Genomic DNA, 22660 nt, shown 5'->3' on the forward strand with positions numbered 1-22660 from the left:
GAGATGGGCCTTCCCTAGGCATTAGTCACTAGAATTACTCTGGTCCATGAACCCACGAAATTCGATTATTCGATCTATATAGATATGACAACACCTAACACTAACGAGAATACCCAAATCACTCTTCAAGCAGAGATATAACTTCACATAAATTTTCTTTACATGTGTGAAACAAATGAACATCACAGTTATAGGTTAAAGAATAGGTGCAACTGTACGGGGTAATCAGGTAGATCAACTTTGACCTTCGACCTCCAGAGCGCTGAAGGTCAATTCACCAGGCCGCCATTTTGATTCATCGGAAGAGCTCGGGCAAAATTCCTTTTTTTCCAGTTTGGCCATTTACAAGAAAATTCTACACATTAGCAATTATTCCAGCACCATAGACTGGTAGGTAACACATTTGTTTACTGCCTTTCCACTTCTTGCCTGTTGATATGTTAGTACTTTTGGACTGAACACAGGTTTCTTTCAGGAAATGATCGATTTGTAGAAAGGGGAGGGGGGCAGTAATTGTTGTTGACATAGGCAAGGATGAACGATGATACGGTTTGATAACTCTTTAAAATAGACGATTCTGAGGCATTTGATATATGTGAGGGATTGTTTCACGTGTGTATACATGAATCATATACTGTATGATGTGTGTGCATTAGTATCTGTGTGGTGTGTGTTTACATGTGCTCAACATCGACAAGGATTGACTACGTCACGATTTGATATCAAAAAGTCTTCTGAGGGATTTGTCTTTAGGGAGGGGGTCTTTCTAACTTGTTACAGCTGTTTCACACTTGAGTGTGGCCATTGATGTTTCCACATCTACGACCAGGAATACGCTGTGTAGTAGAGATGTGTTTTTTTTAACGTTCATCATTGTTGTTTTTAGAAATGGACGAAAGAAACAGCGAGGTTGGTATGGACGATCACCAAGCAGTGCACTCTATCGGAACCAGCAACAGCAAGAAATTAGACACGACAATGGAGCAGAACAAGGAAGGGGGCATTCCATACGAGGAAACATGCGGTGTAGAATCTGACCACCAGCCCACACAGGGCCATACAAAGCAAGGGGGCACTCTTCTGGTGAAACGTACTGTGGACAAACGCTTTGTGTGTATGGAATGTGACTATAGGGCAGCCAAAAAGGCTAACCTATTAAGACACAAAAGAAAACATACCGGTGAGAAACCCTTTAAATGTGACCAGTGTGACTATTCTGCTGCACATAAAGTTTCTTTAGACCTTCACCTTACTAAACACACCGGAGATAAGCCATTTATGTGTGGACAGTGCAAATACAGGACTGCTAACAGGTCTCACCTATCCGTGCATATGAGAACACATACAGGTGTGAGACCCTATAAATGCGACCTGTGTGACTATTCTGCTAAAACGAAAGACCATTTAGACGACCACATGGCTAGACACACCGGCGAAAAACCCTACATGTGTGGTGAATGCGGATTCAGGACGGCTAGCAGGTCTCACCTATCCGTGCATATGAGAACACATACAGGTGAGAAACCCTATAAATGCGACCTGTGTGACTATTCTGCTGCACAGAAAGGCCATTTAGACAACCACATGGCTAGACATAAGGGAGAAAAACCCTTCATGTGTGGAGAGTGCGGATACAGAACTGCTAGCAAGTCTGACTTGTCTCGACATATGAGAACACATACAGGCGATAAACCTTACAAGTGTAACCAATGTGCTTATTCTGCAGCACGGAAAGGACAGTTAGACCGACACATGACTAAACATAGTGAAGAAAAACCCTATAAATGTGACCAATGCGTCTATTCTGCCGCAACGAATAGCAGTTTAGATCAACACATGGCTAAACACAACAAACCCTCCATGTGTGGAGAGTGCGGATACAGGACGGCTGAGAGATCTAACCTTACTGTACATATGAGGAAACATACAGGTGAGAGACCCTATAAATGTGACCTGTGTGACTATTCTGCTACACAGAAAGGCCATTTAGACGAGCACATGGCTAGACATAAGGGAGAAAAACCCTTCATGTGTGGAGAGTGCGGGTACAGGACGGCTAGCAAGTCTGACTTGTCTCGGCATATGAGAACACATACAGGTGTGAAACCTTACAAGTGTGACCAATGCGATTATTCTGTCTCAAATATAAGGTATTTAAAGAAACACATGGTCACACACGCCTCTTGAAGAACAACAGTTTGTCGGCTCCTTGAACAAGTACGTAAGATCTGCACATGGTCAACCAGACCGCTGAGAAACCCTACATACGACGTATGAGTGGAGCGCGGCATCTAGAGACAGTGTCGTCCATCAAAGTGTTCTGCCGTTTCCTTTTCGTTCAGATTCTCTCTGTACATATCTAATATTATAATCTAGACTTTGATGTATATAGTTGCCGATTTGAACCGAGATAGCGCATGCCCTGTTCTTTCAGAAACGGCTTATTACTGTTGTCATAACGAATAGTTGCTGATATTCTAGGTGATAATGCTACCTTAATAAGATGAATGTCAATATAACACATTGACTTGTCAATACTGATTGATGTTTCATTCATCATATCATCACAAACGTTGTTAGATTATCTTTATTGCATGTATTGTTAAGTAGTGATAGTGTATGTTTGGATTTTGGTGGGGCATATTACAGGTATGGGTTTCTACTTCTGTATTGTGTCGAAAAAACGGACACTACTCGCTATGACCATGGTATGTTCAGAACTCGGGTCATCAAAACTTAAGTTCCACTTCAGTACCCTAACAAGTGGTGGGAATGGGGTTGCACATTCTAACGCTAGTTCACCTTTGTTCGTAGGGTAACCTTAATCCGTTCTTTTAACGAACAATATATGTAGGGATATCATGTCGACCGATGATGATATCAAACTGCAATATTTCGAAACTAGCGCAATTTAAAACTACCGTCCATCGACTTGATATCCTTGGTTTTCTGTTTAGTAACACAGCGGATATAGGTTACCCCGCGGATAAAGGTGAACCAGAATCATTTTATATATCATCAAGACATACCCACATTCCAAATATTTGATACAGCCATCCAGGCATTCAAAAGTTATACTGTCCACGCACAAAATGATGCACGCATTCATTCATTCATACGCACACACATACCCACATGCATATATACAAACGTTGCCGAAAACGTCACCTTCTATAGTGGGTAATAAAACAAAGTATACAACCCAACCATACAATTACGTCATTATTATGGGTCAAAGAAAAGATTAAACTGTACGGTGTAACCAGGTAAATCAACTTTAACCTTCGACCTCCAGAGCGCTGAAAGGTCAGTTCCCCAGACCGCCATTTTGTTTCATCGGAGAATGACGGGGGCATATTCCTTCGTGTCCAGTTTGGCCGTTTTTATTACACTTCTACGCATTAGCAGTCACTCAGTACCATAAACCGGTAGGTAAGACATTTGTTTACTGCCTGTTCACTCTTTGTCCGCTAATTCCAATGTACTTAAGGTACAAAAGGTTTCCTTCAGGAAATCAATGATCTATTTTGTAGAAAGGGGAGGGGGGCAGTACATACTAGTTGTTGACATAGGCAATGATAGACAATAATACGACTTAATAATATTTGAATTAAACGATTCTGAGGCATTTGATATATGTTAGGGGTCTTGCTCATTTGTTTCACGTGTGTGTTATGATACATCATTTTTGTGCATGGGGGGGGGGGGGGCGTGTATGTTCGTGTATCGGTGCATGTGCTTCACATCGACAAGGATTGACTACGTCAATGTTTGATATTAGTCTTTTGTGAGATTTGTCTTTAGGGATGGGTTTTTTCTAACTTATTACAGCTGTTGCACAATTGAGTGTACCCATTGTTGTTTCCACATCTACGACAAGGAATGCGCTGTGTAGTAGAGATATGTTTTTTCAACGTTCATCATTGTTGTTTTTAGAAATGGACGAAAGAAACAGCGAGGTTGGTATGGACGATCACCAAGCTTATCACACTAGTGACGAAACAAGCAGCAGCAAAAAATTAGACACGGGAAGGGAGCAGAACAAGGAAGGGGACACTCTATACAAGGAAACAAGCGTAGAATCTGTCGACCATCCTCACCCTAAGGGTCGAACAGGGCAGACGGACAGGCTTGCGGTGAAGCGTACTGTGGACAGTCGCTTTGTGTGTACGGAGTGTGACTATAGGGCAGCCACAAGGACTAACCTAATCATACACACAAGAAAACATACTGGCGAGAAACCTTATAAATGTGACCAGTGCGACTATTCTGCTGCACAGAAAGGAAATTTAGACCAACATATGACTAAACACACCGGAGAAAAAAAATATAAATGTGATGAGTGTGACTATTCTGCTGCACAGAAAGGACATTTAGACCGACACATGGCTAAACACACCGGAGAAAAACCCTTCATGTGTGGAGAGTGTGGATACAGGACGGCTAACATGTCTTCCTTAACCAGACACATGAGAACACATACAGGTGTGAAACCCTATAAATGTGACCAGTGCGACTATTCTACTGCACGGAAATCTCATTTGAATCGACACATCGCTAAACACACCGGCGAAAAACCCTTAATGTGTGGGGAGTGCGGATATAGGACGGCTGACAGGTCTGTTTTAACCGTACACATGAAAACACATATAGGCGAGAAACCTTATAAATGTGACCAATGTAATTATTCTACTGCACAAAAAGGAAACTTAGACCGACACATGGCTAAACACACCGGCGAAAAACCCTTCATGTGTGGAGAGTGTGGATACAGGACGGCTGACAGATCTGCGTTAAAATCACATATGGGTAAACATACAGGTGTGAAACCCTACAAATGTGACCATTGTGACTATTCTACAGCACAGAAATCTCATTTGGATCGACACTTGGCTAAACACACCGGTGAAAAACCCTTCATGTGTGGAGAGTGTGGATACAGGACGGCTGACAGGTCTTACTTAACCGTACATATGAGAACACATACAGGTGTGAAACCTTATAAGTGTGATCAGTGCGAATATTCTGCTGAACGGAAAATATATTTAGACCGACACTTGGCTAAACATACCGGAGAAAAGCCCTTCATGTGTGGAGAGTGCGGATACAGGACGGCTGACAAAAGGGCCTTAACCGTACATATGAGAAAACATACAGGTGCGAAAACTTGTAAATGTGACCGGTGCGACTATTCTACTGCAAGGAAAAACGATTTAGACTTACACATGGCTAAGCACACCGGAGAAAAACCCTTCATGTGTGGAGAATGCGGATACAGAACTGCTCGCAAGTCTGACTTATCTCGACATATGAGAACACATACAGGCGAGAAACCTTACAAGTGTGACCAGTGCGACTATTCTGTTACAGACAAAAGGTGTTTGAAGAAACACATTGTCACGCACGCCCCTTGAACAGTTCACAGTTGCAAATACGAGTACTGGACGGTTGAACAACAACAGTTTGTTGGCTCCATGAACAAGTAAGTTAAGCCTGCACATGGTTGAACAAACCGCTGAGAAACCCTACATGTGAGTGGAGCGCGGCTTCACATGGATAGACCTTACATTTAGCGGCAGCTACAGAGCTAAGGCCGTCTATCGTGTATTTTAAATCGTTGTGGTTATGCTCTCAAGTTTCAGTTTTGCAAGTTTCTTTTCCGTTCAGATCCTACCTAGACATACCTATTAGTATAGTCATAAATACATATAGTTGCTCGTTGAAGAGATTCATCAGTCACGTTTGTACACAGTTAATAGAATTTTCATCAAATACTACTTTTAGAAATGTAAACTCCCGTACCTCCAAATTTTCGATGGCTATCAGTCCATCTTGATCACAGAGTGACCTAGTGCTCGCGAGAGTTGCGAGAACTGGGTCGAGACTTGCGTGGATCTTCTGCCCCTCACCCCGCCTCCTTGCGGAGTAAGGGCAAGTAGGACTTGGGCAGCTCCAAGTTGTTGTGTTTTTGCATGCCCCAATCTTACGGAAACACATATTCAACAGTAAACCGCATAATACTGCTGTAGGAGATACTGATATTCTAGTTCATAATGCTACCTCAACTAGGTGAATGTCAATATAACACTGTAGTCATTGACTAGGTGCTGATGTTTCATACATCATATCAAATGTTCTTAGATTATCTTCATTCTATGTATTAGAAGTGGTGATAGCATTACTAGTAGTAGTATATCATGATAATGTAAATTATCATTATTCATATGGTCTACTTCTACAACATATCAAAAATAGATAAAGTAAAATCAATTGTTTGTTCGGCTACCTCGTGCTGTTTTTTTTTTATACAACACAAATCATAGTTTTAATGTCGATTGCCAAACAAATGACCGGCGGAGAAATTATCGGTATTGTAGCGCATACGCAGATGGCCAACTCAAAAGGATAGGTAGCCTTGGTAGAAGTGCTTTGGAAAAAAATGGATTTTGGTGGTGCTTATTGCAGGTAAGGGTTTCTACCTCGATATGGTGTCGAAAAAAACGGACACTACTCGCTATGACCACGGCATGTTCAGAACTCAGAACATGTACATAAAAACCTGAACAAGTGGCAGTGGTGCAAATTCTAACCATTTTTTATATCTTACCAAGACCTACCATCCAAGCCGTCTAAAGTTCTGCTGTCCACGCAAAAACGTGCATATGCACGTATTCATACACACATGCATATGTACAAACACTACCAACAACGTCACCTTTTTTTATTATTGCAACATTAATACAATACAAAAACATAGTGGTGCCCCTACTCAAGCACACAGGCTTATATTTTAGACACCGTCACTAGACAAAATAACCACACAACATAGGACAAAAAAGATGAAACGGGTACGGGAACGCCTTATTCTGAAAAGAAACACACGGATAAACTTATGTTACCAATAGTAAATGATAAGTATAGTCAAAAAGCAATAAGTATTTCGGATAAGTATGATTGAGTTATGGAGAGAATTTGGGAATTTATATCAGATGTCAGTAAAGCCGATCCTTTAAAGGGGCATTCCACTCCAGAAGGGAGTGTTATATTCCAATAGATGATGTATCAATTAATACATGATCAGTCGACCTTTGGTGGAATTCCACTTGTGGCGAATTACGCAACGTGTGCTTGTAAAACAATGTGACACTCACTAAACCCATGCAGACCCTACCCATGTATTCCCTATACGTGTAGACACTTCCTTTATCGTGAATATTTTCGGCATAAATGAGGGGCGCTTAGCAAACCAAGAAGGTCAATTGTTCACAACATATCAAAGAACACATAACAGAGGTGTTTTTCTTAGCGCCCCTGAAATTAGCTTTGTAACCTAAGTTAAGTCAGGCGTTGTCATGCACATTGTATTTAGCCATAGGCTGAGATTGATTGATTTAATTAGAGGGTACTTGGGGAGTTTTGTAGAAGACTGAATGCTTTTTGATGCGCGTGGGGCTAATGAATACTCCATTGTATAATGTTACGTAGCATACATTTGTCACTGCATACAATTAATATCTATCGGAAAATAACAGCCCCGTCTGGAGTGGAATGCCCCTTTAAGTAGCAGATAAACAAAAGAACTATCAGATAACGAATTTAAATCTAACATAGGAATATTCAAGTTTTTAAGTCTGTCTAAGAGGAGTGTACGTTGTTGAACATAATTAGGACAGTGAAGCAGGTAATGAGGAATGCTTTCGCATAGGCGCCCGCAGCTGAAAGCAGGACTCGCAACTAAGTTACGAATGAACAGACTGTGATTTAAGCTGCAGGTGCCGATGTTAAGACATGTGTGTAAAGCGCAGGTGTATCTCGGTCCAAAATTGAAATATGGTACAGCAACAGGGCGAACAGATTTGACCAAATACCTTTTAAAACGAGCAGCGCTCAACAAACGAATACTAGAATCAAGAGAGTTCCATAACTGAGTTGAGTGCGGTAAAAAGATTTTTGAAAACAAGTGATAATACTCACTGTTACTTGGAGATTGCGTTTGCTGCGAAGATTGTATGACGTTGTTGCAGAAACCTCTGGCGGTAATAAATCGGTTAAATACTTCCGTGTTTGGTCAATAACAATTTTGTGGAATAGAACAAAAGAATGAACACAACGTCGATCAGTTAACCTTTCCCAGCCAAGTTCATGAAGAAGAGAAAACTATGAAGACCCCCTCACGGTATACCGTAAGGGAGCATTCGTACTGGATCCTCTCAATAAGCTGAGAATCAGAAACTGAACAGCTATGCCATACAACATCAGAATTTTCCAAGGTCGAATAAAAGACTTGTAAATAACTTCCAGAATTTTAGAAATATCAATATCGGATATATACAATTCTGAGCAGAAGTAATACACTCAAATAGCCGAGTATCAGTTACAAAACTAAGTTCAGGGAGACTAAGTTCAAGTTAACGTCACCTTCTGTGGTAAACAAATAATACAACCAAAGAACAGTGTTATTTTAACAGAGTAAAGTAATACAGTTATTTTGTTAAGGTAAACTGTACACTCCGTAGTGAGTCAACTTTGACCTTCCACCCCCAAGGCGCTAAAAGGTCAGTTTCCCAGACCGCCATTTTGATTTACCGGATGATCACGGGCAAGATACCTGCGTGTCCAGTTTGGCCGTTTTTAAGACAATTCTGCTCGTTAGCAGTTAATTAGCACATAAACCGGTAGGTAAGGCATTTCTTTACTGCCTGTCCACTTCTTGCCTGCTTTTTCCTTTGTACTTTAATGAGATTAAACAAAGGTTTCGGGAAATCAGTGATCGATTTGTAGTAGGGGAGTGGGGCAGTAATTACTAGTTGTTGACATAGGCATGCATGGACAATGATACAGTTTTAAAGCTCTGACTTGAGTGCGAGTATATTCGTGTACCGATGCATGTGCTTGACATCGACAAGGATTGACAATGCCACGGTTTGATAAGTCTTTTGAGAGATTTGTCTTTGAGGAGGGAAATTGTTACGGTTGTTTCACAATTGATTGTGCCCATTGACTTTTCCATCATTGTTGTTTTTAGAAATGGACAAAACAAACAGCGGGGTTGCTATGGACTATCACCAAGCTTATCACACTAGTGACGAAACAAGCAGCAGCAAAAAATTAGACACGGGAAGGGAGCAGAACAAGGAAGGGGACATTCCATACAAGGAAACAAGCGGTGGAGTAGAATCTGTCGACCGTCCTCCAGCTCAGGGTCTGACAGAGCAGACGGACAGGATTGCGGTGAACGTACTGTGGATAAACGCTTTGCGTGTACAGACTGTGACTATATGACAGCCTCAAAGTCTAACCTATTAAGACACACAAGAAAACATACTGGCGAGAAACCCTATAAATGTGACCAGTGTGACTATGCTGCCGCGCAGAAAAGTACTTTAGACCTTCACCTAACTACGCACACCGGAGAAAAGCCATTTATGTGTAAAGAGTGCGGGTACAGGACGGCTAACAGGACTTACCTATCCGTACACATGAGATCACACACAGGTGTGAAACCCTATAAATGCGACCTGTGCGACTATTCGGCTAAAACGAAAGGCCATTTAGACGACCACATGGCTAGACACACCGGAGAAAAACCCTACATGTGTGGAGAGTGCGAATACAGGACGGCTGATAGATCTGCCTTAACCGTACACATGAGAAAGCATACAGGTGTGAAACCCTATAAATGCGACCTGTGCGACTATTCAGCTACACAGAAAGGCGATTTAGACAAACACATGACTACACACAGCGGAGAAAAACCCTACATGTGTGGAGAGTGCGGATACAGAACTGCTCGCAAGTCTGACTTATCTCGACATATGATGAAACATACAGGAGATAAACCTTACAAGTGTGACCAGTGCGACTATTCTTCTACAGATAAAGGGTGTTTAAAGAAACACACTGTCACGCACGCCCCTTAAATAGTTTACAGTTGCAAACACTGGACGGTTGAACAACAACAGTTTGTCGGCTCCATGAACAAGTAAAGTCGGGCCTGCACATGGTCAAACAAACCGCTGAGAAACCCTACATGTGAGGGGAGCGCGGGTTCACAGGAATGGACTTTACATTTAACGGCAGCTACAGACTAAGGCCGTCTATCGTGTATTTTAAATCGTTGTGGTTATGCTTTGAAATTTCAGTTTTGCAAGTTTCTTTTCCTTTCAGATCCTTCTGCCCCTCACCAAGCCTCCTTGCGGAGTACCAGCAAGTAGGACTTGGGCAGCTCCCAGTTGCTATGTTTTTGCATGCCCCATTCTTACGGAAACACATATTCAACAGTAAACTGCACAATACTGCTGATAAAACTGTCCGTTGTCGAGAGAACATATAAATACTGTTCAGAGAAAGCAGTGGAAGATAAAATGCATTTCATTTGTCAATGTTCACATTACAGTTCCGAAAGAATCAAACTTTTCCTTGAAATCTACAAAAATTTCCCAAGCTTTTATAATCTTACCGACGAACAAAAATCCATCTTCTTGCTTAAGTCGTCCAACCCCTTTATATATGAAAATGTTGGACAATTCATCTTCCACTGCTTACGGAAAAGAAGTCAAACCCATCAATTAGCTTATGTAGAAATTGATTTAGTTTAGACGTTATTCCCTTTTTTATTTATCTATGTTTATCATTTCCCTTCTTTGTTAAGTTTGTTTATGTATACCACTACTACCTTACCCTGTATGCAATTAGCCCTCGGGCATGAATTTGCTAATAAACTGATAAAAGCTCCTTGGATGTTCTAGGTCATAATGCTACCTCAACTAGGTGAATGTCAATATAACACTGCAGTCATTGACTTGGTGCTGATGTTTCATACATCATATCAAACGTTCTTGTGTATTATGCTAAAACGAATAAAGTTTTTTGAAATTGATTTTTTTTAATTAAGAAAAATCAAGCATCCTTAGATTATCTTCGTTCTACCCCCCTCACATTAGGCGCGATTCGATCGGATGACGAGTCTGCGAGTCTGGATTAGGGGTCATTTCCAGTATGAGTGGTTCAAAAACTAAAAAAAAAAAACTCCTTTGGCCGCAACTGGGGCAAATACTGTCGTATTGACGTCATTAGGCGCCACTTAAGACCCTTGCTATTTATCCCCGCCTATTGTAAGCTCAGCCCCTGGCTGCGAAGAGAGAGCAGTCGGCCCAACCAATGATAACAATACTAGTAAAATGTCAGAGCTGGGCCCACCCTAGGCATTACTAGAATTACTCTGGTCCTTGAACCCATGTAATTCGATTCTTCGATCTATATAGATATGACAACTGAACTGAACTGAACACTAGTGAGAACACCCAAATCACTCTTAAAGCAGAGATATAACTTCTCATTAATTTCCATTACAGGTGTGGAACACAGTTATAGGTTAAAGAACAGGGGAAACTGTACGGGGTAATCAGGTAAACCACCTTTGACCTTAGACCTCCAAAGCAGAAAGGTTAGCTTGCCAGGCTGCCATTTTGTTTGATCGGATGATCACGCAAGATCCCTTTGTGTCCAGTCTGGTCGTTTTTGAGACAATTCTACACATAAGCAGTTAATCAGTACCATAAACCGGTAGGTAAGACATATCTTTACTTCCTGTCCACTTTTTGTCTGTTAACTTCTTTGTAATTTAGACTGAACAAAGGTTTCTTTCAGGAAATCAGTGATCGATTTGTAGAAAGGGGAGGGGGCAAAGGATGAACAATAATACAGTTTGATAACTCTTTGAATTAAACGATTCTGAGGCATTTAATCTATATTAGGGGTCTTGCTAAATTCTTAATCACGATTTGTTTCACTTGTGTACACAAACATCATATTTGTGTGCAGTTAGTATTTGAAATACATGTGTGGAATTATAGGTTTGGTTTGGTTTGGTTTGGTCAAACGTACTGTGAACAAACGCTTTGTGTGTTCTGTATTTGAAATAATTGTGTGAAACTTACAGCGATGATCCAGAGCAAGGGACCAGTTTGTGTGTGTGTACCCATTGATTTTTCCACAACTACGATAAGGAATACGCTGTGTAGTAGGGGGACATTTTTTTTCATCATTGTTGTGTTTAGAAATGGACAAAACAAACAGCGGGGTTGCTATGGACGATCACCAAGCTGTTCATACTAGAGACGAAACAAGCAGCAGCGAGAAATTAGACACGGGAAGGCAGCAGAACAAGGAAGGGGACATTCCACGGGAGGAAAAGTGCGGTGTAGAATCTGACCACCAGCCCACACGGGGCCATACAAAGCAAGGGGACACTCTTCTGGTGAAACGTACTGTGGACAAACGCTTTGTGTGTACGGAATGTGACTACAGGGCAGCCAAAAAGGCTGAACTGTCAATACACAAAAGAAAACATACTGGTGAGAAACCCTTCAAATGTGACCAGTGTGACTATGCTGCTGCATGTAAAGGTACTTTAACGAAACACATGACTAAACACACAGGAGACAAGCCTCTCATGTGTGGGGAGTGCGGATACAGGACGACTGACGTGTCTTACTTAACCATACATATGAGAAAACATACAGGTGAGAAACCTTACAAGTGTGACCAGTGCGACTATTCTGCTGCACAGAAAAGCAACTTAGACCAACACATGGTTCGACACACCGGATTGGACAAGGACAGACCCTATCCAATTGCACAGAAAGGAACTTTAGACCGTCACATGACTCAACACGCCGGAGAAAAACCCTTCAAGTGTAGGAAGTGCGGGTTCAGGACGGCTTTCAAGTCTTCCTTAGCCACACACATGAAAAGACATACAGGTGTGAAACCTTATAAATGTGACCAGTGCGACTATTCTGCTGCAGAGAAATCCAGTTTAGACCGACACATGACAAGACACACCGGGGAGAAACCCTACATGTGTGGTGAGTGTGGATTCAGGACGAGTGCCAGGTTTTCCTTAACCGTACATATGAGATCGCACACAGGTGAAAAACCTTACAAGTGTGACCAGTGCAACTATTCTGCTCCAAAGAAAGGCGATTTAGACTCACACATGGCTAAACACACCGGAGAAAAACCTTACATGTGCGATGAGTGCGGATACAGAACGGCTCACAAGTGTAACCTAACCGTACATATGAAAACACATACAGGTGAGAAACCCTACAAGTGTGACCAATGCGCCTATTCTACTGGACGGAAACCTGATTTGAAACGACACAAGGCTCAACACACCGGTGAAAAACCCTTCATGTGTGGAGAGTGCGGATACAGGACGGCCAGCGGGTCCTCCTTAACCGTACATTTGCGAGCACATACAGGTGTGAAACCTTACAAGTGTGACCAGTGCGACTATTCTGCTGCAAAGAAGGGAAATTTAGACCGACACAAGGCTAAACATACAGGAGAAAAACCTTCATGTGTGGTGAGTACGGATACAGGACGGCTAGCAGGTCCTCCTTAATATTATAACCGTACATATGAGAACACATATAGACGTGACCAATGCGACTATTCTGTTACAGATAAAAGGTGTGTAAAGAAACAAATGGTCACACACGCTCCTTGAACAGTTCACAGTTACAAATACACAGTTCACAGCGCACGCTTTTTGAACAACAACAGTTTGTCGGCTCCATGAACAAGTAAGCTAGGCCTGCACGTGGTCAACCAGACCGCTGAAAAACCCTACATATGAGGGGAGCGCGGGTTCACAGAGATGCGGAACTTACATTTAGCAGAGACTGACGTCATCTATCAACGTGCACCAAATCATAGTGATCTGGAATTTTTAGTTTTGCCGCTTCCTTTTTGTTTAGGCCTCCCGCCTTCAGTACATATTTCTTAGTATACTGTAAATGCAGAAATGTTCGCGGTGGATTAATGTTCGCGGTTTTCGCGGCGACCACATCACCGCGAATTTAAAACCACCGCGAACATTTTTCTATTATGGTATTAGACTGCAGTCTATGGTGTTACCGCGAAATTAAGTCCACCGCCAAAAGTCCTTTTTCCCGCTACCGCGAAATTAAATGCATTTACAGTATTTCTTAGACAGTATATGCCGCTATCTGATGGAAATGTATGTTTTCTACATCATCAATCAATCAATGCATCTATAAAATCCTGGTCTTAATATTGCCAGTTTAGTTATGTTCACTTCCTTGTATATGTATATCTATAGTTGTGGCATGAATATAAGTTAACTTGATAACTTGAGTTCGCCACCACTACTTTTTGTTAAAGCTTTATTGAAAAATAATTATAATTACACACATTGTGACATTTACATGTATAGCTTCATGACTACATCTTCGACTACAGCAGATACATAGCTATAAAACTTTACAATTGGCTCTCGAAATACAGTACGTTGTTACATTTACAATTACATGTAACCGTTACAGCTTCATGACTACATCTCCAGCTACAACAGATACATAACTATGAAACTTTACAATTGGTTCTTGAATACCTAAACATTTACATAACTTTGAAACCACTAGCACTACCTTAAGCATACTCTAGTAGTCTATGTTTTATTGGCATGAAACGTGGGGTATGCAGAAAGGTCTGTAGGATGCACCTGTTCAATGTTTTATTGTTCGCCACCACTACGTCTGTCTTATCTGTCTAAGTGAATAATATTACAAGCTGAAACTTATCAAGATTACGGAGACACGTGTATTCTATATCAATGGATATATTACTGCTGCAATGACGGATGTATGCTTATAATATAGTAGCTGAAAATACTAGCTTAACAAGCTAAATATCTTTATAACACAATTATAGCTAGTGTTATGCACCGAAAGATGAAGCAATTTAGAGTAGAGTAGACTGATCCTATATTCCCTTAAGAGATGCAAAATAAAAACATGATGCACATGTTTGACGGACATGCAGCCATTCTCTTATTGGTCGCTTTTCTAATTAGCAGGCTATCATTGGTTCAACTGCCAGGCCACTAGCAGTTCTGAAAGCGTTGTATTAGCAGACAAATAAAGTTACGTCGTCATTTATAATAGACAATTTGGGGTAATCAGGTATATAACCTTTAACCTTCGACCTCTACATCTCTGGGTCATCTTGCCTATCCGCCATTTTGATTTGTCGGCGTATTACGCGCACTATTCCATTGTTTCCAGTTTGGCCGCTTTCAAGGCAATTCTACACATTAGCTAAGAATCAGCACCATCAACCGATAGGTAAGCCATTTGTTACGATTCTGTTTAATCTTCGGCTGCTAATTCTCTGGTCTTAAGAGAGTAAGGTTTCTTTCTAAAAGGGGGAGGGGCAATGAGTTTTTAGTCAAAATGATGTAGACAATGACTAACAAATTATGGCACTCTTCGGCTGAAACGATTCTGAAGCATTTTTCCTGGGGGTTTCTTACTAAGTTGTAAATCACGATTTACTTCACAGTATGTTTGTATGTGTGTGTGCGTGCGTGTGCATGACAGTATGCATATATATGACGGTATGAGTGTGTATTTGTGCACTGTATGTGAAAGTATTAGTGTGTATATATTTTTGTGTTTGTGACATTATTTGTATGCGCGCGCGCGTGTGTGTGTGCGTGCGCGCATGTGAGTGTGTGAAGTGTGTGTGTGTGCGTGTTTGTGCATGTGTGTTTGTGTGTGTGTGTATGGATAAGCGTGTAACGTTATATGTTTGTATGAATGTGTTTGTACGTGTGTGATACACCTTGTTATATTCCATACGAATAGAGTTGATGAGTAGATATGTTAGCGTTCCAGGACAACAAGCGGGCAAGCGGGTAAGGAGCATAGGATCTTCCATGAAGTTCCAATTTTGGAGGATTTATTGTTCTTTTCAGAAATGGACGAGAGAAACAACACAAGCAGCATCGATAAATTAGACACGGGAAGACAGCAGAACAAGGAAGGGGACATTCCATGTGAGGAAACGTGCGGGGTAAAGTCTGACAACCCTGCACAAGTTAAAGCAAAGCAGACGGACAGGCTTGTGGTGAAACGTACTGTCGATAAACGCTTTGTGTGTACGGAGTGTGACTATAGGACTGCCTCAAAGGCTAACCTATTACGACACACTAGAAAACATACAGGCGAGAAGCCCTATAAATGTGACCAGTGCGACTATTCTGCTGCACTGGAAGGTACTTTAGACCGACACATGGCTAAACACACCGGAGAAAAACCCTACATGTGTGGAAAATGTGTGTACAGGACGGCTTACAAGGATCACTTGACCAGACACATGAGAACACATACAGGTGTGAAACCTTTTAAATGTGACCAGTGCACGTTTTCTACTGCATGGAAATGTAATTTAGACCAACACATGACTAAACACACCGGAGAAAAGGCCTATAAATGTAATGTGTGTGACTATTGTACGGCATGGAAACGCAGTTTAGACGAACACATGACTAAACACAAGGGAGAAAAGCCCCACCTGTGTCAACATTGTGGACACAAGACGGCTGCAAGGTCTAAACTATCCGTACATATGAGAACACATACAGGTGTGAAACCTTATATGTGTGACCAATGCAACTATTCTGCTACACAGAAATGCAATTTAGACAAACACATGTTTACACATTCCGGAGAAAAACCCTACATGTGTGGGGAATGCGGATACAGAACGGCTTACAAGGGTGACTTAACCGTACATATGAGAAGACATACAGGTGTAAACCTTTTCAATTGTGACCAGTGCACGTTTTCTGCTGTGAAGAAAGGCATGTTAGACCAACACATGGCTACACACACCGGAGAGAAACCCTTCATGTGTGGAGAGTGTGGATATAGGACGGCTCAGAGGTCTAACCTAACCGTACACATGAGATCACACACAGGTGTGAAACCTTACAAGTGCGATCAGTGTGACTATTCTGCTGCAAAGAAAAGCCATTTAGACTCACACATGGCTAAACACACCGGAGAAAAACCTTTTGCGTGTGGGGAGTGCGGATACAGGACTGCTCACAAGTCTAACCTAACCGTACATATGAGAACACATACAGGCGAGAGGCGTTACAAGTGTGACCAGTGCCACTATTCTGTTACAGACAAAAGGCATCTAAAGAAACACCTGGACAAACACACTTCTTAGGGACACAACTTGGAAGTGTGTGCACAGGACGGTCTAACATTAAAAATAATATAGGTAAAGACTCAATTGTATGTGATCAGAGCTACCTTTCTGCTTCGTAGCAAAGATGTGTATATGGTGAAAAATAAAAATAAAGTACAGATTTGTGGACTGCGGGTTCACCGAGACGGAATTCATATTTAGACGCAATACTATAGAGACTGACATCGTCTGTCAACGTGCATCAAATTTTAAATCATAGTGATCTGGAATCACAGTTTTGCCGCTTCCTATCCGTTTAGTTCTCACGCCTGCTGTACATATTTATTCATCTAGCTGCTGTTTTGAACATACTTAGATAGTGTACGCCGCTATCAGAAAATACTTCTACCAAATATCGATATAACACAGTGTAGTCTTGCATTATATCAAACGCTGTCAGATTACATTCTATTTCATGTATTATTATCAATGACAGTAGAAGTATTCCTAACCGTTGGTTTAACATACCTCGTGCAGTTTGACTTCTTACCCTAGTCCTTTTTTTTTATTGAACAAACGCATAAAGCAAAATAACAGACAAGTAGCGGCCCACTCAAGTTAAATCAACTTATATCGGTGCCGCTATTAAAAGAAAATAAGAATAACATGTGGTTGACAAGATAATCTGTACAAATGGTATACTAGTATATTGACTGGTGGAAGCGCAAGTCCTGGTACCACCCCCCCACCCCCGGGATATTTTGGTAGGACACGGGAAAAAACATGGTTAGAAACGGCCAGTTTGCACAATGAAGTTCTGAGTTAAAGACATAATCAAACAATTTGTGGAATAGTTGCAAAGAGAAGTACCAAAAAGTAGTAAATGTTTGATTTCACCATCAGAAAGAGAGATAATATCGACAAGATGCCCTACGATCCTAAAAAGTTTGCCGAAGAGAGTGTGACGAGGATTGTTATGTAATAGGCAGTGAAGTAGGAAATGAGAAATCGATTCGCATTGGCACCCGCAGCTACAGGCTGGACTACCAGTCCTTGCCAGTGGTACCTACAGCTTAAGACTGTGCCCTCTAGTTACAGCTCAACAGGGGTGAAGACACTATAGAATGGGATCCTGTCTGGACCTTTCATGATTTTGAACACCTGGATCATCTGCAGCCTGTATTCCAAGGATGGAAGTTTGAGTCTATGAAGTTTGGAACTGTAAGGGTTTTAACACCTTTATTTACAGTTCAAGTTTATGTTTCAGTTCAAGTACAATGGGTAGATACATGTTTCAGTTCACGTACAATGGGTACATATTTCAGTTCAGGTACAATTGGTAGAACTGGAACTGTAAGGTAGTTCTCTGAGCGTAGGGATCATATTTGTGGCCCTTCTCTGTGCCTTTTCCAAGTCTTACGTATACTTGCCCGTCTTGTAGTGTGGAGCCCAGATGACATTGCCATATTCCAAGCGTGGTCTATATGTACTATTGTATGTTGTACTATTGTATGTTGGTGTAAAATAAACAAAAAAATAGACATAAAGACAAGCCCTTGACAATTGTTGAAAGCGTTGTATTATGTTTTATGTCATACCTGTGACGCGAAAACGTTCGAAACGGGTGTTCCGGACCGGGCCATAACTTCCGTTTCGCACAGGTTCGAAAGGCGTATCACACAGGCTTTCTTCGAGTAAATCGAACCATTTCGAGCGGGCCGAGTGTGGCACGGTTGGCAATTCGATTCGGGGCACCAAATTTGTTCAACTTCTGGCGCATTTCGCATCAAAACATGGGTTTTCTCAGGTGGACATGACATAAATAAAATACAACACGGTGTATTCCGCATCACCCTCGGTCCCAGCCCTCCCGCGGGTCGGATCACCCTCGGCCGTCGGGCGATCCGACCCGCGGTCGGGCTTGTACCTCGGGTGATATGGAATACACCGTGCTGTATTCCATATGTATAGCAGGGTTAAGGTATTCTAGGTTGATTCTAGATTGAATATTATGGGGCAATCAGGTATACGTTTGACCTTCGACCTCCGGAGAGCTGAAAGGTCAGCTTGCCTGTCCGCCATTTTGATTTGACGTCGCGACATATCACGGACAAAATTCCGTTGTTTCTAGTTTGGCCATTTTCAAGACGATTCCACACATTACCAACTAGAATAGAAGGTAAGACATTTGTTAACTGTCTATCTACTCTTCGGATGCTAATTTTTTTGTACTTTACGAACAAAGGTTTCTTTCTGGAAGCTAGTGATCGAGGGGGAGGGGGGCCATGACTTATCGCCATCGATAATGACTAACAGATAATAATGGCACAGTTGATAACTACTTGCATTTGCCTGGGGGCGTAGGAGGTCGCTTGCTAATTTGTTTCACGTGTGTGTGTGTGTGTGTGTGTTGGTGCATTTCTGTGTGTCACTGTGGCAAGTATACCGAAGTCTGTGACTGTGTATGTATGTAGGTGTGCACATGTGTGTGTATGCGTTTGTGATCTAGGATACAGACTACACCTTGTTGTATTCCTTACGGATATACCGTAGCGTAGATATGTTACTGTTCCAGTACATGGCCGAAAAATGTAGCATGGGAATGTGTTTTATCTTCCATGAAGGTATGCAGGTATGAAGTTCTAATTTTGGAGGATTTATTGTACTTTTCAGGAATGGACGAGAGAAGCGGTGAGGTCGCTATGGACGATCTGTCAACTGTTCACCCTGGGGACGAGACAAGCAGCATCGAGAAGTTAGACACGGGAAGGCAGCTGAACAGGGAAGAGGACATTCCATGTGAGGAAACGTGCGGGGTAAAGTCTGACAACCCTGCACAAGTTAAAACAAAGCAAACGGACAGGCTTGTGGTGAAACGTACTGTCGATAAACGCTTTGTGTGTACGGAGTGTGACTATAGGACTGCCTCAAAGGCTAACCTAGTAAAGCACACAAGAACACATACAGGCGAGAAACCTTATAAATGTGAACAGTGCGACTATTCTGCTGCACAGAAAGGTACTTTAGACCTTCACCTTACTAAGCACACCGGAGAAAAGCCATTTATGTGTGGACAGTGTGGATACAGGACAGCTAACAGGTCTTACTTATCCGTTCATATGAGATCACATACAGGTGTGAAACCCTATAAATGCGACCTGTGTGATTATTCTGCTGCACAGAAAGGCCATTTAGACGACCACAGGGCTAGACACACCGGAGAGAAACCCTAAATGTGTGGAGAGTGCGGATACAGAACTGATCGCAAGTCTAACCTATCCCGGCATATGAGAAAACATACAGGCGAGAAGCCCTACAAGTGTGACCAGTGCGACTATTCTTCTATAGACAAATGGCGTATAAAGAAGCACCTGGACAAACACACTTCTTAGGGACACAGGTTGCAAGTTAATGATAGTAGAATTATTGCTTTTTTTCCATTGCTTTTATTCCATCAGCAGTAATCAAGTGTACAAAATGCCGTACATGTATGACAATATCATAGTGTCATCATTAATACACTTTTTTTGTTATGACCTATGTATTGACTGGAATTACCGAATCACATAGTGCATTGAATAACTGTATGATATTGTGTCTTTGGAGTAACAAAGGGTTATCTTTATATCTAGACCATGACAGAAATATTGCATACTTTGCTAGAGTTGTGTACAGATTTGAATCATCACCAAGTAATATAGATTTCATGCATATATCCATATCTACAACAGAGGTTCGTTCCTTAATTCTTTCCCAGTACCCTTGCAGCCGGTTACACTCAATGAACATGTGGATGTAGTTTTCCTCCGTGTTACATATTTCGCATGTGGAGCTGTAAATATTCCCAGTAGTGTCTATTATTTTCCATCTATGAAGTAAAAGTTTACGTTGTAGTATCTTGCGGAGATTTTGAAATTAAGTTCTCTAAGCTTATTGTCCTTGATATCAAACGTTTGTGCTTTCCATATCTTATCCATTTCAGACCGGGACATACGGTGTCACAATAGGCTTGGGCAGTGGGTAATATCGAATTTAGACTAACAGAGTACATATATCTGCTTGTGAGGTTTTCAATCGGAACAATACAAGAATTAAACCATATCTTATCATGATCATGCTTGAATATTTTAAACTTAAAGTTTCCTTTGACCAAGACGTGTCGTCATGTATCTGTACAAGGTCTTTCTTTCCCCCACCCAATTCCTGCCAGGCCAGAACTACCTCCCTATAAAAGATAAAAAGGTGGGAGGCTAGTTAGGGCCGTGGCGTCACTTTTTACATTTAAACTAATCCCCCCCCTTCCATACAACTAAAGAATAGTACATTACGTTTTATTTTGTCGGGCTTGCCGTCTCAGAGGAACGTGAAGCATAGTTTCTGAAGTTTCTTCAATACCCAGTCAGGGTCGGAATCATAGACATATTGTAAGTAATTTTCGACAAAGCTAAAGTTTTTATAACAAAAGATTTTCCATACAGAGTCAGTTTACGTCTTCGCCACATTAAAAGCGTTGTATTATGTTGTACAGCACGGTAAAGGCATTCTAGATTAATTATAGATTGAACATTATGGGGTAGTCAGGTATACGTTTGACCTTCGACCTCCGGAGAGCTAAAAGGTCAACTTGCCTGTCCGCCATTTTGATTTGACGTAGTAGTACGGACAAGATTCCGTTGTTCCTAGTTTGACCGTTTTTAAGACGATTCCATACATTGCCAACTAGATAGCACCATAAAATGGAAGGTAAGACATTTGTTGACTGTCTATCTACTCTTCGTCTGCTAATTGTTTTGTACTTTACGAATGGGGGCTATGAGTCTTGGCCATCGAAAATGACTAACAGTAATAATGGCACAGTTGATAACTCTTTGGATTAAACCGTAACGCCTTTGAAGCATTTGCATGGGGGCGTAGGAGGTCTCCTAGTTTGTTTCTCGTGTGTGTGTGTGTGTCTATGTATGTATGTATGTGTATTTGTGCATTTCTCTGTGTCACTATGTGTATGTGTGTGTATTTGTGCATGTGTAGCCTCCATAGCAGGCTCTCTCAGGCCATTTTTGGCTCATAATACACTTTTGCTGGCTATTTCTTTTTGTACTGGGTCGCTGATTGCTGGCCTTATCTGACTGCCGGCCTCGCGAGGCCATGTGTGTGTGTGCGTGTGCGTGATCTATGATACAGACCACACCTTGTTGTACTACATGTAAATAGAGAAGACTAGATATGTTACTGTTCCAGTACACGACAGGTAAAGATAGCATGGGAATGTTTTTTTTTTTTTAATCTTACATGAAGTTCCAATTTTGAAGGATTTATTGTACTTTTCAGAAATGGACGAGAGAAGAGGTGAGGTCGCTTTGGACAATCTGTCAACTGTTCACCATGGGGACAAGACAAGCAGCATCAAGAAGTTAGACAAGGCAGCAGAACAAGCAAGAGGACTTTCCATGCGGAGAAAAAAGCGGAATAGAATCTGTCTACCATCCTCCAGCACAGGGTCAAACAGAGCAGACGGACAGGCTTGCGGTGAAACGCACTGTGGACAGTCGTGACTATAGGACTGCCTCAAAGATTAACCTATTAAGATACATAAGAAAACATACAGGCGAGAAGCCCTATAAATGTGAACAGTGTGGCTATTCTGCTCCAC

General features: G+C 41.6%; 5 protein-coding genes and 1 long non-coding RNA gene across 7 annotated transcripts; all 6 read left to right on the forward strand.

The window, feature by feature from the left end:
- The first annotated feature begins 230 nt into the window (after positions 1-230).
- On the forward strand, positions 231-2539 carry LOC118408218 (gastrula zinc finger protein XlCGF57.1-like). Its single transcript, XM_035808862.1, has 2 exons — positions 231-390; positions 887-2539. The coding sequence occupies exon 2, from the start codon at positions 889-891 to the stop codon at positions 2185-2187; it is 1299 nt and encodes a 432-aa protein (XP_035664755.1). The 5' UTR covers positions 231-390; positions 887-888; the 3' UTR covers positions 2188-2539.
- Positions 2540-3225: 686 nt separating this feature from the next.
- LOC118408242 lies at positions 3226-4012 on the forward strand. The gene is made up of 2 exons (XR_004830275.1): positions 3226-3428; positions 3937-4012. It is a non-coding gene; the product is annotated as an uncharacterized LOC118408242 (long non-coding RNA).
- Positions 4013-9027: 5015 nt separating this feature from the next.
- LOC118408173 (zinc finger protein 525-like) lies at positions 9028-9920 on the forward strand. The gene is made up of 2 exons (XM_035808809.1): positions 9028-9237; positions 9375-9920. Exons 1-2 carry the CDS (start codon positions 9028-9030, stop codon positions 9918-9920), a joined length of 756 nt encoding a protein of 251 aa, XP_035664702.1.
- Positions 9921-11427: 1507 nt separating this feature from the next.
- On the forward strand, positions 11428-13611 carry LOC118408216 (gastrula zinc finger protein XlCGF57.1-like). 2 transcript variants are annotated; one of them, XM_035808859.1, is made up of 2 exons: positions 11428-11565; positions 12060-13611. In XM_035808859.1, exon 2 carries the CDS (start codon positions 12062-12064, stop codon positions 13409-13411), a length of 1350 nt encoding a protein of 449 aa, XP_035664752.1. In that variant the 5' UTR covers positions 11428-11565; positions 12060-12061; the 3' UTR covers positions 13412-13611. The 2 variants fall into 2 exon arrangements, with proteins under 2 accessions (XP_035664752.1, XP_035664753.1); XM_035808860.1 differs by having other exon boundaries at positions 11429-11569.
- A 2178-nt stretch (positions 13612-15789) lies between these two features.
- LOC118408174 (zinc finger protein 585B-like) lies at positions 15790-17049 on the forward strand. The gene is made up of 2 exons (XM_035808810.1): positions 15790-16087; positions 17006-17049. Exons 1-2 carry the CDS (start codon positions 15790-15792, stop codon positions 17047-17049), a joined length of 342 nt encoding a protein of 113 aa, XP_035664703.1.
- Positions 17050-19026: 1977 nt separating this feature from the next.
- On the forward strand, positions 19027-20936 carry LOC118408241 (putative zinc finger protein 702). Its single transcript, XM_035808899.1, has 2 exons — positions 19027-19189; positions 19684-20936. The coding sequence occupies exon 2, from the start codon at positions 19686-19688 to the stop codon at positions 20241-20243; it is 558 nt and encodes a 185-aa protein (XP_035664792.1). The 5' UTR covers positions 19027-19189; positions 19684-19685; the 3' UTR covers positions 20244-20936.
- The last annotated feature ends 1724 nt before the right edge of the window (positions 20937-22660 follow it).

Source organism: Branchiostoma floridae, unplaced genomic scaffold, assembly GCF_000003815.2.
Source record: "Branchiostoma floridae strain S238N-H82 unplaced genomic scaffold, Bfl_VNyyK Sc7u5tJ_1560, whole genome shotgun sequence".
In the NCBI taxonomy this organism is placed as follows: Eukaryota; Metazoa; Chordata; class Leptocardii; order Amphioxiformes; family Branchiostomatidae; genus Branchiostoma; species Branchiostoma floridae.